An 11,934-nucleotide genomic window follows, 5' to 3' on the forward strand; every position below is an offset into this window, starting at 1 on the left:
TTTTGAAAGGTATACAAAGGAAAAATAACCAAAAAAAAAAAAAAAAAAAAACTGTATTAACTTCGTAGGCTAATGCTTTACTGCCTCCATGTCTTGAACCCAAAGATATCAGAGCCCCTTTCCTTCCTCTATCGTATATTATAGCTGTGGAGCCTTGAGCGGGATTTTACATTCTGGGAGAAAGCCTTGGGTTTTTCATCTGAAAAGGGCAATAACCATATTTGCTTTCTCAGTTGAATGTAACAAGTAAATGTAATCATACATTCTTAGCATTAGCACATGGTAAATACTTTATAGGTGGTGGCTATATTAGTTATCTACACTCCAAACATCGAGGTGAAGCTTTATATACTTCATTTGTACTCTTTAACACAAAGTTATAAAAGATACACTTATATTAAAAGATAAGAAAGGGGCGCCTGGGTGGCTCTGTCAGTTGAGTGTCCACTTCAGCTCAGGTCATGATCTCAAGGTCTGTGGGTTCAAGCCCTACATCAGGCTCTGTGCTGATAGCTTGGTTCTTGGAGCCTGCTTCAGATTCTGTGTCTCCCTCCCTCTCTCTCTCTCTCTGCCCCTCCCCTACTCATGCTCTGTCTCTCTCAAAAATAAACATTAAAAATATTTTTTAAGAAAAGATAAAAATGAAGGTTCATCTTCGATATCATAAGTGGAAGGTTGATTTGAACCCTGTTCATTGCAATATGCCACTTTGCCTCTCATATATTTCTTATTTTAACATCCCTAAAACCTAGTGATGTAGCTGTTTTATCTTACCTACACAGAATTGACTCCAAGAAAATAGGCATTGGGTAGGTGATAGCATCAGGGCTTAGGCCTAGATCCCCAGGCTCTTGGTTCAATGCTTTTGAATTGAATTGAATTGAACTACCCTGAATTTATTACTCTATAAACAAAAATTATTAAACTTCAAGGCTTCTGAAGGTAAGACTGACATAACTTTAGACGACAATAAGTTTTTATTTGGGGAGCCTGGCTGACTCAGTCAGTAGAGCATGTGACTCTTGATCTCTGGGTTGTGAGGTCAAGCCCCAAATTGGACATAGAACTTACTTTTAAAAAACATGTTTTTTGATATTGAATACAATTTGGGGACTGGTTAGAAAGTTAAAGCAGAATTGTAGACAATATGGAGTTGAAAGACTATTTCCAATTAAGTTGGATTTAGAGAAAAAAAGAGTTTAGTATCCGCTAGAACACTAGAGTATTTGGTGACTTTATTTAATTTTATGTGCTATTTTATTATTAGCTTATTAGTTCAAATTACTTTCAACAGTAATATATATTGAAAGTTTTGAGCAGTAATCAGATATATCCTACATGCTATTTTATGTTATTTCGCACAAAAGATAAGTATCTAATTTGACTAATTCTGTCCAACAGAAGAAATATTTCCTTTTATTCAACATATTTTAATGATTAGGATAACCTACAAAAGTCATTTATTCAAACCCTACTTTTTAAGCACAATATTTAAAGTTTATAGTTTGCAACTGATAAAAAGAGGATATATACTTAAGGTTCAAACTCAGATGTTCATTGTATCCAATAGCCTTGACCACAAACTCCAGGATTTCAAGATCAGCGCTTAGTCTGTACTTTCAATCAACATCATCAGCAGGCAGTAATCCTGGGGAAAAAAAAGTAAATTCCACAAATAAACAGACCAATCTTCCTTTAAGAGGAAAGCTAATTCTTTTCAATCTACTTTTTTTATTACACTATTTTCCCCTCTATCTACTTAGCTAGAATAAGGATAAATTTCCAAAGCTACCCAGTTGGAAAATAAATAGGTTCACTGTTTGTCTAGCATTCCAATCTTTGCAAATGTAAATCAGTCCAACTGCTCCTCATTTAAACCTTCAACTTCACAAAACATTAAAGGGTTGCTTTCACTACACAATTTAATCTATCCACTAAGATTTCTGCTTGAACATCATTCGAAATTGACTATCTGATAAAGAGAGACCACTATCAAAGGTCAGCAAGGTCAACTTGTATAATTACAAGTAGTTTTACTGGGTCAACTCCACTAGACACTGCTGTTTGAAGGTTAAATTGTTACAATTAAAAATATATACAGATCTCCCCAGAGTTACTTTATTGTTAAATGTACTGGAAACAGCACAAGCATTTATTTCTGACCTTAATTGTATCCAAAGTGTCACCACTGGGAAATTATACAAAAAGAGCACTTATTAAAAACATTACAATCTTGCACATTAAACAATGCTTTATAGAATAAAATACATAATTAGCTACTGGAAACTAGTTTATTTATCACATCAATATTAAGAAGTTCATTCAGGTTACTCCCTTTGGTTTAATTGGAAGTGCTCTGAGAAGTGACATTTAATATTTCATAGCTGGTGAACTTGCCACAAACAAAAGAATATGGCCCGGCATCAGAGTCCGATGCTAAAACAACTTTTACTTCAGAACAATCACTTCCAAATTACTAGCATTTAATCACATTTTAATAACAGAGTGGAAGGAAGCCTTAAATGGAAAACTTTAAAACGGGCTACTTTCTAATTGTGTGATACATTTTAATGCCTTTTACCTTTTTTAATAAAGTGAATAAATGGCCAATGATGAAATCTTCCATAATCACTCCAGTGAAATATTATTATCATTCTTTTTTTCTTTTAATGACTATAAATATAGATCAATTATTTTTTTTCTTTCCAAAGTGGCAATAAAAATCACCTCTGCTGCCCAAGGTATTTTCCTTATTTTTCCTATGCCTTTTATATATAAATGTAGGATTTCAAATTTTATGCAGTGTTTCATTAAATGACCAACATGCTTTAGTTTTGACAATAAAGGCAATTTTCTAAACCAAGCTTTCAAACTCGGGGAACTACTGTGTGAAAATACTATGAGGAAATGAAATCTTCAAATCTATGGATCTGAGTGAAATGATCTTAATGCATTTTATTTTTTAAAATATTTTCAGATTTTGCGTCGGAGACAAATTTTTCCTAAAGAATAACATGATCCTTTGCCAGACGGACTACGAGGAAGGTTTAATGAAAGAAGGTTATGCCCCCCAGGTTCGCTGATCTATCAACATCACCCCATTAAGAATACAAAGCACTACATTCTTTTATCTTTTTTGCTCCACGTGTATATAAGAATTGACACAGGAACCTACTGAATAGCGTAGATATAGGAAAGCAGGATGGTTATATGGAATAAAAGGCGGACTGCATCTGTATGTAGTGAAATTGCCCCAGTTCAGAGTTGAATGTTTATTATTAAAGAAAAAAGTAATGTACATATTGCTGGATTTTTTTGCTTGCTATTCGTTTTTGTGTCACTTGGCATGAGATGTTTATTTTCTTCGACTATTGTATATAATGTATTGTAATATTTGAAGCACAAATGTAATACAGTTTTATTGTGTTACCATTTGTGTTCTGTTTGCTTCTTTGTATTGTTGCATTTAGTACAATCAGTGTTTAAACTTACTGTATATTTATGCTTTCTGTATCTACCAGCTATTTTAAATGAGCTGTAACTTTCTAGTAAAGAATTGAAGAGCAAATCTCACTAATGATACACATATAGATAAAGCAAGTCTATCAACATTAAAATACTAAAAAAAAAAAAAATGAAGACAGACACAAAGCATTTTAGCAACATCCACTATTATTGCCGCTATGATTTAGAGTCTATCAGTGTTCTCATTATAACCCCCTATTTTCAGGGGGTTAAAGATCAGCTTTAAAAAATGCATAAAAATTTCATCTTAAAGCACTTTCATTTTATACCAACGTGAAAAGTGCCATTTTTAGAATAACTTTAAAGCTTAGCAGTTATCCTTTTAATATCTTTTTTTTTTTTTTGGTATGCTCTTTAGCTACACAATGGCTTTGTTTTATTTTTTTTTTCAGCCATTTACCCCTTATGTAAACTAGTGCCTTTGGGTATCATGTAAAATTTTTCCAAAGGGTTACTTTAGAAGAGTGTTACACCACAATTATGAGATAATTTTAAAATGATAAATTTCTTGTACAAATTTTGCCCAGATGTCTCCATAAGAGCTTAGGATTTAATAACTTATGGGTTGATAAATTTCTGGCACTGAAAGGAATTGAGTGCAAATCTACTGAAACCATGATAATGCACATGGAAGTTATGATATTTGAGAAGTGAGGTTACTTTTGATCAGAGCAACATAGTGCTCACAGAATCTTCTAGAAGAAGAGAAACAAAGGGATTGTTAAAAAGCTGAGGACTGGTGATTATATATTTTTCTGTATTTACCTGACACTTATTTTAATGTTCACAACTGCAGACTTTAAAAGTTTGACGTGTCTTACTCTTATACTGCTTTCTTTATGTAGTTACTGGCTCAGAATATATCACACTTAAGGCTGAAATCTGTCATTCCATTTTTCAAAGGTGAAAAATTATTCCCTTACCAACATGATAGCTGATAAAGAGAAAGCTTTCTAGAAACAAATTATGGAGACCGATTATTTAAATTACAATTAAGGGAATAAAAATAAGACTATGTTCTCTTCTCCGGCTGACACTTTGCTTCTTTGCTACCGCTCCCTGGAATTGAACACCATTTCGACAAATCTAATTCCGCACAGGCACAGTGAAGCATATTTTTACTAGAGCAAATTTAGTGCTATGGGTTTTCTTTTTTCTCTACTTTTTTCTTGATCACTTGTATAGGAAACAATATTTCCCGGTGTTATTTGCATACATATTTTGTCCTGCCAATATATGCATTGCCGATAAAAATTAAATGTGATACCTGGGTTCTTGGTTTGGGGCCAAAATACTAAACTGAAAATAATGCTGGTGTGGATTTGAGTTGTTTTAAAACACAAAGCTTTATTATGAACATGCATGTGAATCTGGTTATTGCCTCTCATTTTTAAGAAAATGGTCCTGTGAAAAGTGAATGATATGTATTTTTACCAATACTTCATGGTTAAGAGTGTTCAAGTCACATGTCCCCCAGATTTGAGATATACCGAAAAAAAGAATTGCAGAAATAGCTATTTGGGGCCCACAAAATATTATTTTAGCCTTAGAGCCTTACATTTGTTTCACCATAAGACTTGCATAGCCAAAACCACAATCAAAATCAAACAAATGGATGGGGGTGGGAAGGGGATTTGTGAAAAGTGGTTTTCTTAAGCAACCCTGTTAGCTAGTCCCCATTGAGAGGTGTCTGAAATTCATGTGGATGTAAAATTTTAATTGCCAGTATCTTTTTCAAATGATCTTTTTTAGATTTAAATGGTTTTGCATATGTTTATCAATATGTCAAAATACTTGTAAATTGGGAACAAACTTCTCTTAGCTTCTGGAAGCTGTTCAGTTATCCTCGCCACCCACAGACCAAACAAGTTTTTTATTGCCTTTTCTTTTCCGAAATCTCCCGGGAATTAATTCTTAGGCTTTTTACTCTGAACAAAATTACTCACCTGGATTAAAGATTAAGGCCTTAATCTCCTTAGATTATCTTTAATCTCCATGAAATTGTGAAACCAGACAGAAATGGGCCATTTTATAGCTAATTGCCCATAAACAGTAGCATTTTTGACCTGAAGTACTAAGCTAATTGTCTTGCCTACGCAAAGTCCCCCGAATTGTTGTCAACTCACCTCTTTGTGTCGCGTGGCCTGGACGTCACTTAGCTCCTTATCCGGCACCTCCAGTAGGACACCTCCAAAGGAGCTTTGATTTCTCCAGCAAGCTCCCTTCCTACCCTGCGTCTCCTAGGGGCTGCCTGCCATGAAGGACCAGGCATCTCCACTCCACCAGAGTGCTGGCTGAGTTTAAAAGCTGACCTGTGTTTGTAATTTCACTTTCATCTTGCTTAATAAATATCTGCTGGATTCTTTCATTCACTTTTTTTTAATATTTGGATTTATGTTTTTAATAAAAGGGGCCTTATACTATTTGATTGCGCTTAATTGGCAAAAGCGAAGATACTATCTAGAAAGCGGAAGTGGAGTCCATGAAAACAGAATGAAGTGTGTCAGGACATTTACTTTCGAAAGGGAAATCAGAGCATAAAGCATGGACAAAGTACCTCAGACGCTTTCTCCAAATGTTATATTTAGACTCTCTGAGCTAGATAGTTTATTGCTATTTACTTTTGTGGGGAAAATAATAAAACTGTCAAAAATGAAGGTAGCAATTGCCAGGTGTAATTTGGTACATTTATACAAATTTCAAGGGATCTTCCTGAAAGCAATAGTGTTGCTGTTGTCAGACTAAATTTCAAACTTCCTATTTTGCGTATAATGAATTAAAACAAAACCCCTCAACTAAATCCTGCATTTTCAAGGAAGAGATGTGCCTTAAATGAAACTGGGTGTTGAAAATTATGTCTGTAGTAAAACATATTGTGCACAAGTGGTTTCCTTTTAACTCTCACGTTAGGCAAGCCACTCTCAGAATAGTCACTTAAATAATTTCATAGAAATGATACAGGCCAAACATGTTTAACGCTCACTTCAGTAAGTTGCAAAAACAATCTGTTTGTTTGTTGTAATAGGCCATTAACGCAGAATACAATTTTAGCAAAAGTCTTCTGATGACTCCTTTTTCTTAAAAACACCATTATAGATATTTCTTAAATGTGATTGTAATGCAAGTTAAGGTAATAGAGAGCAAACCGTTAATATGGCCATTATTTCGATTGACATCTATTGAGTACCTACTCTATGACAGGCCTTGACCTGAGCATTCTGCCTCCTATTGCGCTGACTTAGGATCCTTCATATGTCAGAAAACTTAAGTGTATCTTCGCCCTGGTTTATACTTCTCTCAAACCTCCTAATAATGAACACACAAAAGCGAATACCATCTGCCTTTTCAGCATGTCATTGGTATGAAGGCCCCAGAAAATATCTCAAGTAATCAATGTGTTCAGAGAATTATCTCTCACAAATTACTCATTAACTCAATAGCACATAATAAGAAAGAACATCAATTAATTAATGAGTCACCCTCAGATCACTAGGATTACAATGGAGCTCTGTTGAAACAGCGGTTATAAATGGAGCTGCCTCTCTTTATTCATTGTTTGCAATTGGCCCATTATTTGGCTCAAACCAGTGTCACATTTAACACATGCCTGTAGGTAATTGTGTGATTAGTATCATAAATGAAGAATTCAGAAAGTGTAATGCTTATAAGACCTTATAAGCGGTCAGAAAAATAAAGGCTACCTTTGTAGTACAAGTACCTTGTACTATGGCTACCTTTGAGGCCAAGCTTTTAGAAGGGTATTATCTATCTAAACGGCGTACATTTGCATTCAAAAGACTTCCATGTTGAAATGCTAAGACATTTAAAGGTAAAATTTTAAATGCTTTAGAATCCACATAACTTAATTTCAGTAACTTTTTACAAAGACTGAAATACGCATGACCAGTAAAAGTTGTAAAAGTTGTGGTACCCCCAAAAGGACATTTTAGTTTTTGGAGGGCCTGGTTGGGGAGGGTGTGCAGAGACTGACAGCAAAGGGGAAGCGATTATAAGAAATACCAGATCTTACAAAGTCACCAACTAAAGTTTCCCAACTATCTTGGTAAATGCCATTCCAATAAGCTTATAGAATAATTATAACAGTTCCCTTAGGTAAGTAAGAAACATCTGTTGGTAACACACAGCAGGTGTTAACAATTACACATACTGAAATTTTTAAAAACGTTTGTAATTAAAAGAATTCTGTTTTCTGAAAAGAAGGAAATGTTAAATTCAAAGATCTTCCTGTTTTGAGTGTGCAGACCACGTAATGCACAAAATTGTAAAGCCCAAATCATCTTGGATCAACTAGGTTGCGTGTTTGGTTCAGATCACTGCAATCAAAAGTGAATTGGAATTCACTGCATTTTTCACACAATTGGTATTCTGGGCTTGAGGAGCTGAATACTCACGAAATTGGTACAGGAGAGCTGATTACAGAATATTTTGGGTTTATGGGCAAGGTGGTTGCCATTAACCGTACCAGATTTAACGGACACAGTACAAAGACAAAGGAGAACAGAAACATTCAGAAAATAGACTTTCCGCATCTCTTTTAACCCTGCTTCTGCAGAAGACTTCAAATCACCTAAAACAGTCCATATGTGACATTATCATATGACTCATCTTCAATAGCTCTTAATAATAGCTAACACTGATGGCACACGTACCACGAAGCGGGCAGTTTTCCACGCCCAAGTAATTCCCACAACACCCTTGTAACATAGGTACTATGGACCTCAATTTTACAGGATTTAAATAAAAACAGAGAGTGTGCTTAACTTGCCCAAGGTTGTATAGCTTGTAAATAGAGTTAAACAGGTTTTCTGGCTCTCGGGTTAACCACTGTACTAGATCATCTCTTACAGGGTTGTCATTACCATCGCCATCATCACCACCATCATCGTCATCATCATCATTATCATGATCTCACCATTAATATTATTTTCTAGCCAAGAACCGGGAAGTTATCTGTGCTTGGTTGAAAATTACAAATACTTCAGAGTTAATGTCATCATTAAAAATGAAAACTGGGAATGAGAGTGATATTTTCCGGGTGCGTCTGCTTGAGAGCTCTTTTTCCTATGACATAATGAAGGAATTTATCTGAGCCGCAAAGGTATGGTAGTTAAAATAGGGGATCCCTAGTATGAGGATTGGGAACAGGGGATAGTTAACATAGACTTGAGAGTAACTCAAAGTAGAAAGCCTCAATTTTCTACATCAGGATAAATATGTCATGGGGAGACAAAGCTACACCAGTCTCAGAAGTCAATATAATAAAATCAGTATGTTATTTGTCTTTGATATTTTATAACTTGCTTCCATAAGTTGATAAGAAGAGCTGGCTCTAGGTCAGCTGCCAAATAGCTAAGGGACTCTTTAGTCTCAGAATTACAATGACAAGCCAGTCTAAAGCAATAGTGGGCAAAGCCGTTGTCCTTAACATGGATCAGACCAAGATGCGATTATTTACAACCTCATATTACCACAGAAAAATTTCCAAGATGTTCTTCCTTCCAGTACCTCAGCTGCTTGCCACCATCACTACAGCATCACTTCCAGGTATTGGGGTCCTTGTGAACCTAAATTATGCTGGGTTAAGTCATCTAAAAGGGAACTTTCACCCCACAAGAGAGGAGTGTTCCTGTATTTTCAGTATATAATTAGTACTTACACTGAAGGGCTTAGTGTGGGGATAGTCATGGAGAAACATGGCCAAATGAGCTGCATAAACAATGTGATTTTCCTCAATCTAGTAGGCACAGTGGAAGCTCCAGGATATTTCTAGTTGCATGGTAGCATCATCTAATTACAACATGACTTGATAAAATATCGCTAAGAACATCAGGTTTTTCACAGCCCAAGTTTGGTGGAGCTGCTAGGTTGTCTGAAATTTAATCTTGACCTAGAATTTCTGTATTCTTCTTAGAGTATCCTTAATTTACAGTGATTAGTAGCAGGGACTAGAAGACACATAAACCACATCTGAGGCAGTAATTGGTATATGAAAAGAAAATATGACAGAAAAATAAAATATGGGAGAAAATGCTGCCTGGAAGGAGCCAGGTCACTCATTAAAAAAAAAAAAAAAGTCTTTGAGCACCTACTATGTGTGTAGCATCATACTAGGAATTCTAAATTTTTTCTGCCCGAGAGATTTTCGTGTATGAAATATACTATTTATTGCTACTTATCCTTTGTTTAATGCCCAATTTATTAAACATACAACACTAACAAATGCAATTTCTCCAAACATTTGTACACTGTTTAAACAGCTAATAAACCAAAACTTGTAAATTTAATAAATCAGATCCAACCATTTAAACATTGATTAGAAACTTAGTCAAATTTTTCTAAACATTTCAATAAAATCCCATCTAATGAGCTTCAAGTATTTTAAAGCCAGACAGAAATTCTCACAATGAGTTAAAGCATTTAAAAAAAAAAAAAAAAAAAAAAAAAAAAAAAAAAAAAAGGCTTAAAGCTGGGGTACCTGGGTGGCTCAGTCAGTTAAGCGTCTGACTTCGGCTCAGGTCATGATCTATCTCACTGTTCGTAAGTTCGAGCCCTGCATCAGGCTCCGTGCTGACAGCTCAGAGCCTGGAGCCTGTTTCAGATTCAGTGTCTCCCTCTCTCTCGGCCCTTCCCACTTGTGTGCCTGTGCACACGCATGCTCTCTCTCTCTTTCTTAAAAATAAATGTTAAAAATTTTTAAAAATTAAAAGGCTTAAAATTGTTAACTTGAATTAATATTTCTAGATTTTGTTTCATACCTTCCTGAGGTTACCTTAATAGTAAGTAATTCCTTTCAAAAAATAGAGGATATTGGCTCAAGTCACTGAGGTTACAGGGACTGTGGTATTGACCATATGAACATTGGATGGGGCATAAAAATGAGCAGCTCTACCCTAAATGATTCAAACTTGAGCCAATGCTTATCAAGTCGGCCAACAATTTAACAATCATGCTTTTCTTGTTTTACATCAATGGAACCTTTTTTTAAGTCCAAGTCTTTCAAATAGATGATAATTTCCTATAACTCAATGCTTCTCCCCAGATTGATGTGTGTTAGCATTATTGGAAACTTGTGTGTATGCCATTTTATATCCCATGATAAGTTATAGGATCATTTAGAGATTTTAATCTGCCAAGAAAAAGGAATTGAATCTATGTAATCAAATTTCCTCTTAGGACATTTGACTAATCCTCTGTCTTGCATAAATTATTAGACACTTTTTTGAACTGATTACAATGCATTACCACTTGTGTTGATTAGTATCTTGGATTTTTGGTATGGCTTTATTTACAATTCTCTACATTTAATCTTCTCTCCTTAGAAGATATAGATAAACACAAATTAACGTTGTATAAGTGTGTATATATTCGGTAGAAGAAATAGGCCAAATATAGCATTATATTTTTTAATATTATAACTATATTGTATAATTTACTGTATAACTTTTCCCGTTTTGAAGTCAGTTGTAAACTCATGGCTTTCACAGATTCAAATGCATTGCGGGTGAATTTAGTAGTAGGTTATATTTCAAGTATGTGTATGTATGCATGTGTGCGATTTTTACTGCAGGTGTCAATCAAAAAAGTTTGTTTTGAAAGACGCTACCTTAGAAAACCAGACAGCCAAAAATAAAGGGCTTAAAGAAATGCAGAGTACAGCACAAGGTGAGCAAAAGGTGAACTGTTCCAGAAAAGGGTACTCAACCTGAAAATTACAGAGGCCAAATAACCGTAAAAGCAACAGTAACAGAAATCATTTAGAGAAAGAATATCAGGATAGTACATTAGTTGGACATTGTAAAGAAGAAAATAAAGAAACAGAGAGTTAAGTCAAGAGCTGAGACCATGACTTGACAACCCATGTCTGGAAGGGTTTACCTCACTCTTCTTCATTAAATATTTGACAAGACCATATTTGTGCCACATTGGTATCACTGGGTTTATGCCAGTGACCTTGATTATTTTTAGGTACACGTGATTATTTTTTTATCTTAAAACAGTTTTCTTAGTCCTATTTAACCCCTTAATTTTTGTTTCCATTTAAGTGATTTGTTCTGTCGGGGCACATTAGAAAAGCCTTCACAATAGACATTTAAATTCAGTCTTAAAGAACCATTGAAAAATGGAAGGAATGTTGATGCTTTTACAGAGATCGCCCTAAAATTAAGTTCACCAAGAAGTTAGTTTCATGATGCCTCATCTAACTAACAGGCAATAGGATGCCAACAAAGATCTTGAAAGCATAGATGGCATAACAAATGTTCAAGAAGATGGACTCAACTGAAATGTACCAGAGGGGATGCTGATGGTTCAGTCAAGAGGCCTTTGTAAAAACCAAGGAAAGAGATAAGCACTTACACGGTGTAGTCATTGGAGAGTAAAATGGGNACT

At 35.0% G+C, this 11,934-nt stretch overlaps 1 protein-coding gene across 4 annotated transcripts in view; it reads left to right on the forward strand.

Annotated features, from left to right (window-relative positions):
• Positions 1 to 3,298, forward strand: part of LMO3 (LIM domain only 3) — a 148,539-nt gene extending 145,241 nt beyond the window's left edge. For all 4 annotated transcript variants that reach the window (XM_077756381.1, XM_077756385.1, XM_077756384.1 and 1 more), the window contains one exon: positions 2,978 to 3,298. In XM_077756381.1, the coding sequence (XP_077612507.1) occupies positions 2,978 to 3,083 (106 nt within the window). In that variant the 3' untranslated portion in view covers positions 3,084 to 3,298. The remainder of the gene's footprint in view (positions 1 to 2,977) is intronic.
• The last annotated feature ends 8,636 nt before the right edge of the window (positions 3,299 to 11,934 follow it).

This window comes from Crocuta crocuta, unplaced genomic scaffold (assembly GCF_008692635.1).
Source record: "Crocuta crocuta isolate KB4526 unplaced genomic scaffold, BGI_CrCroc_1.0 scaffold262, whole genome shotgun sequence".
NCBI classification, from domain to species: domain Eukaryota; kingdom Metazoa; phylum Chordata; class Mammalia; order Carnivora; family Hyaenidae; genus Crocuta; species Crocuta crocuta.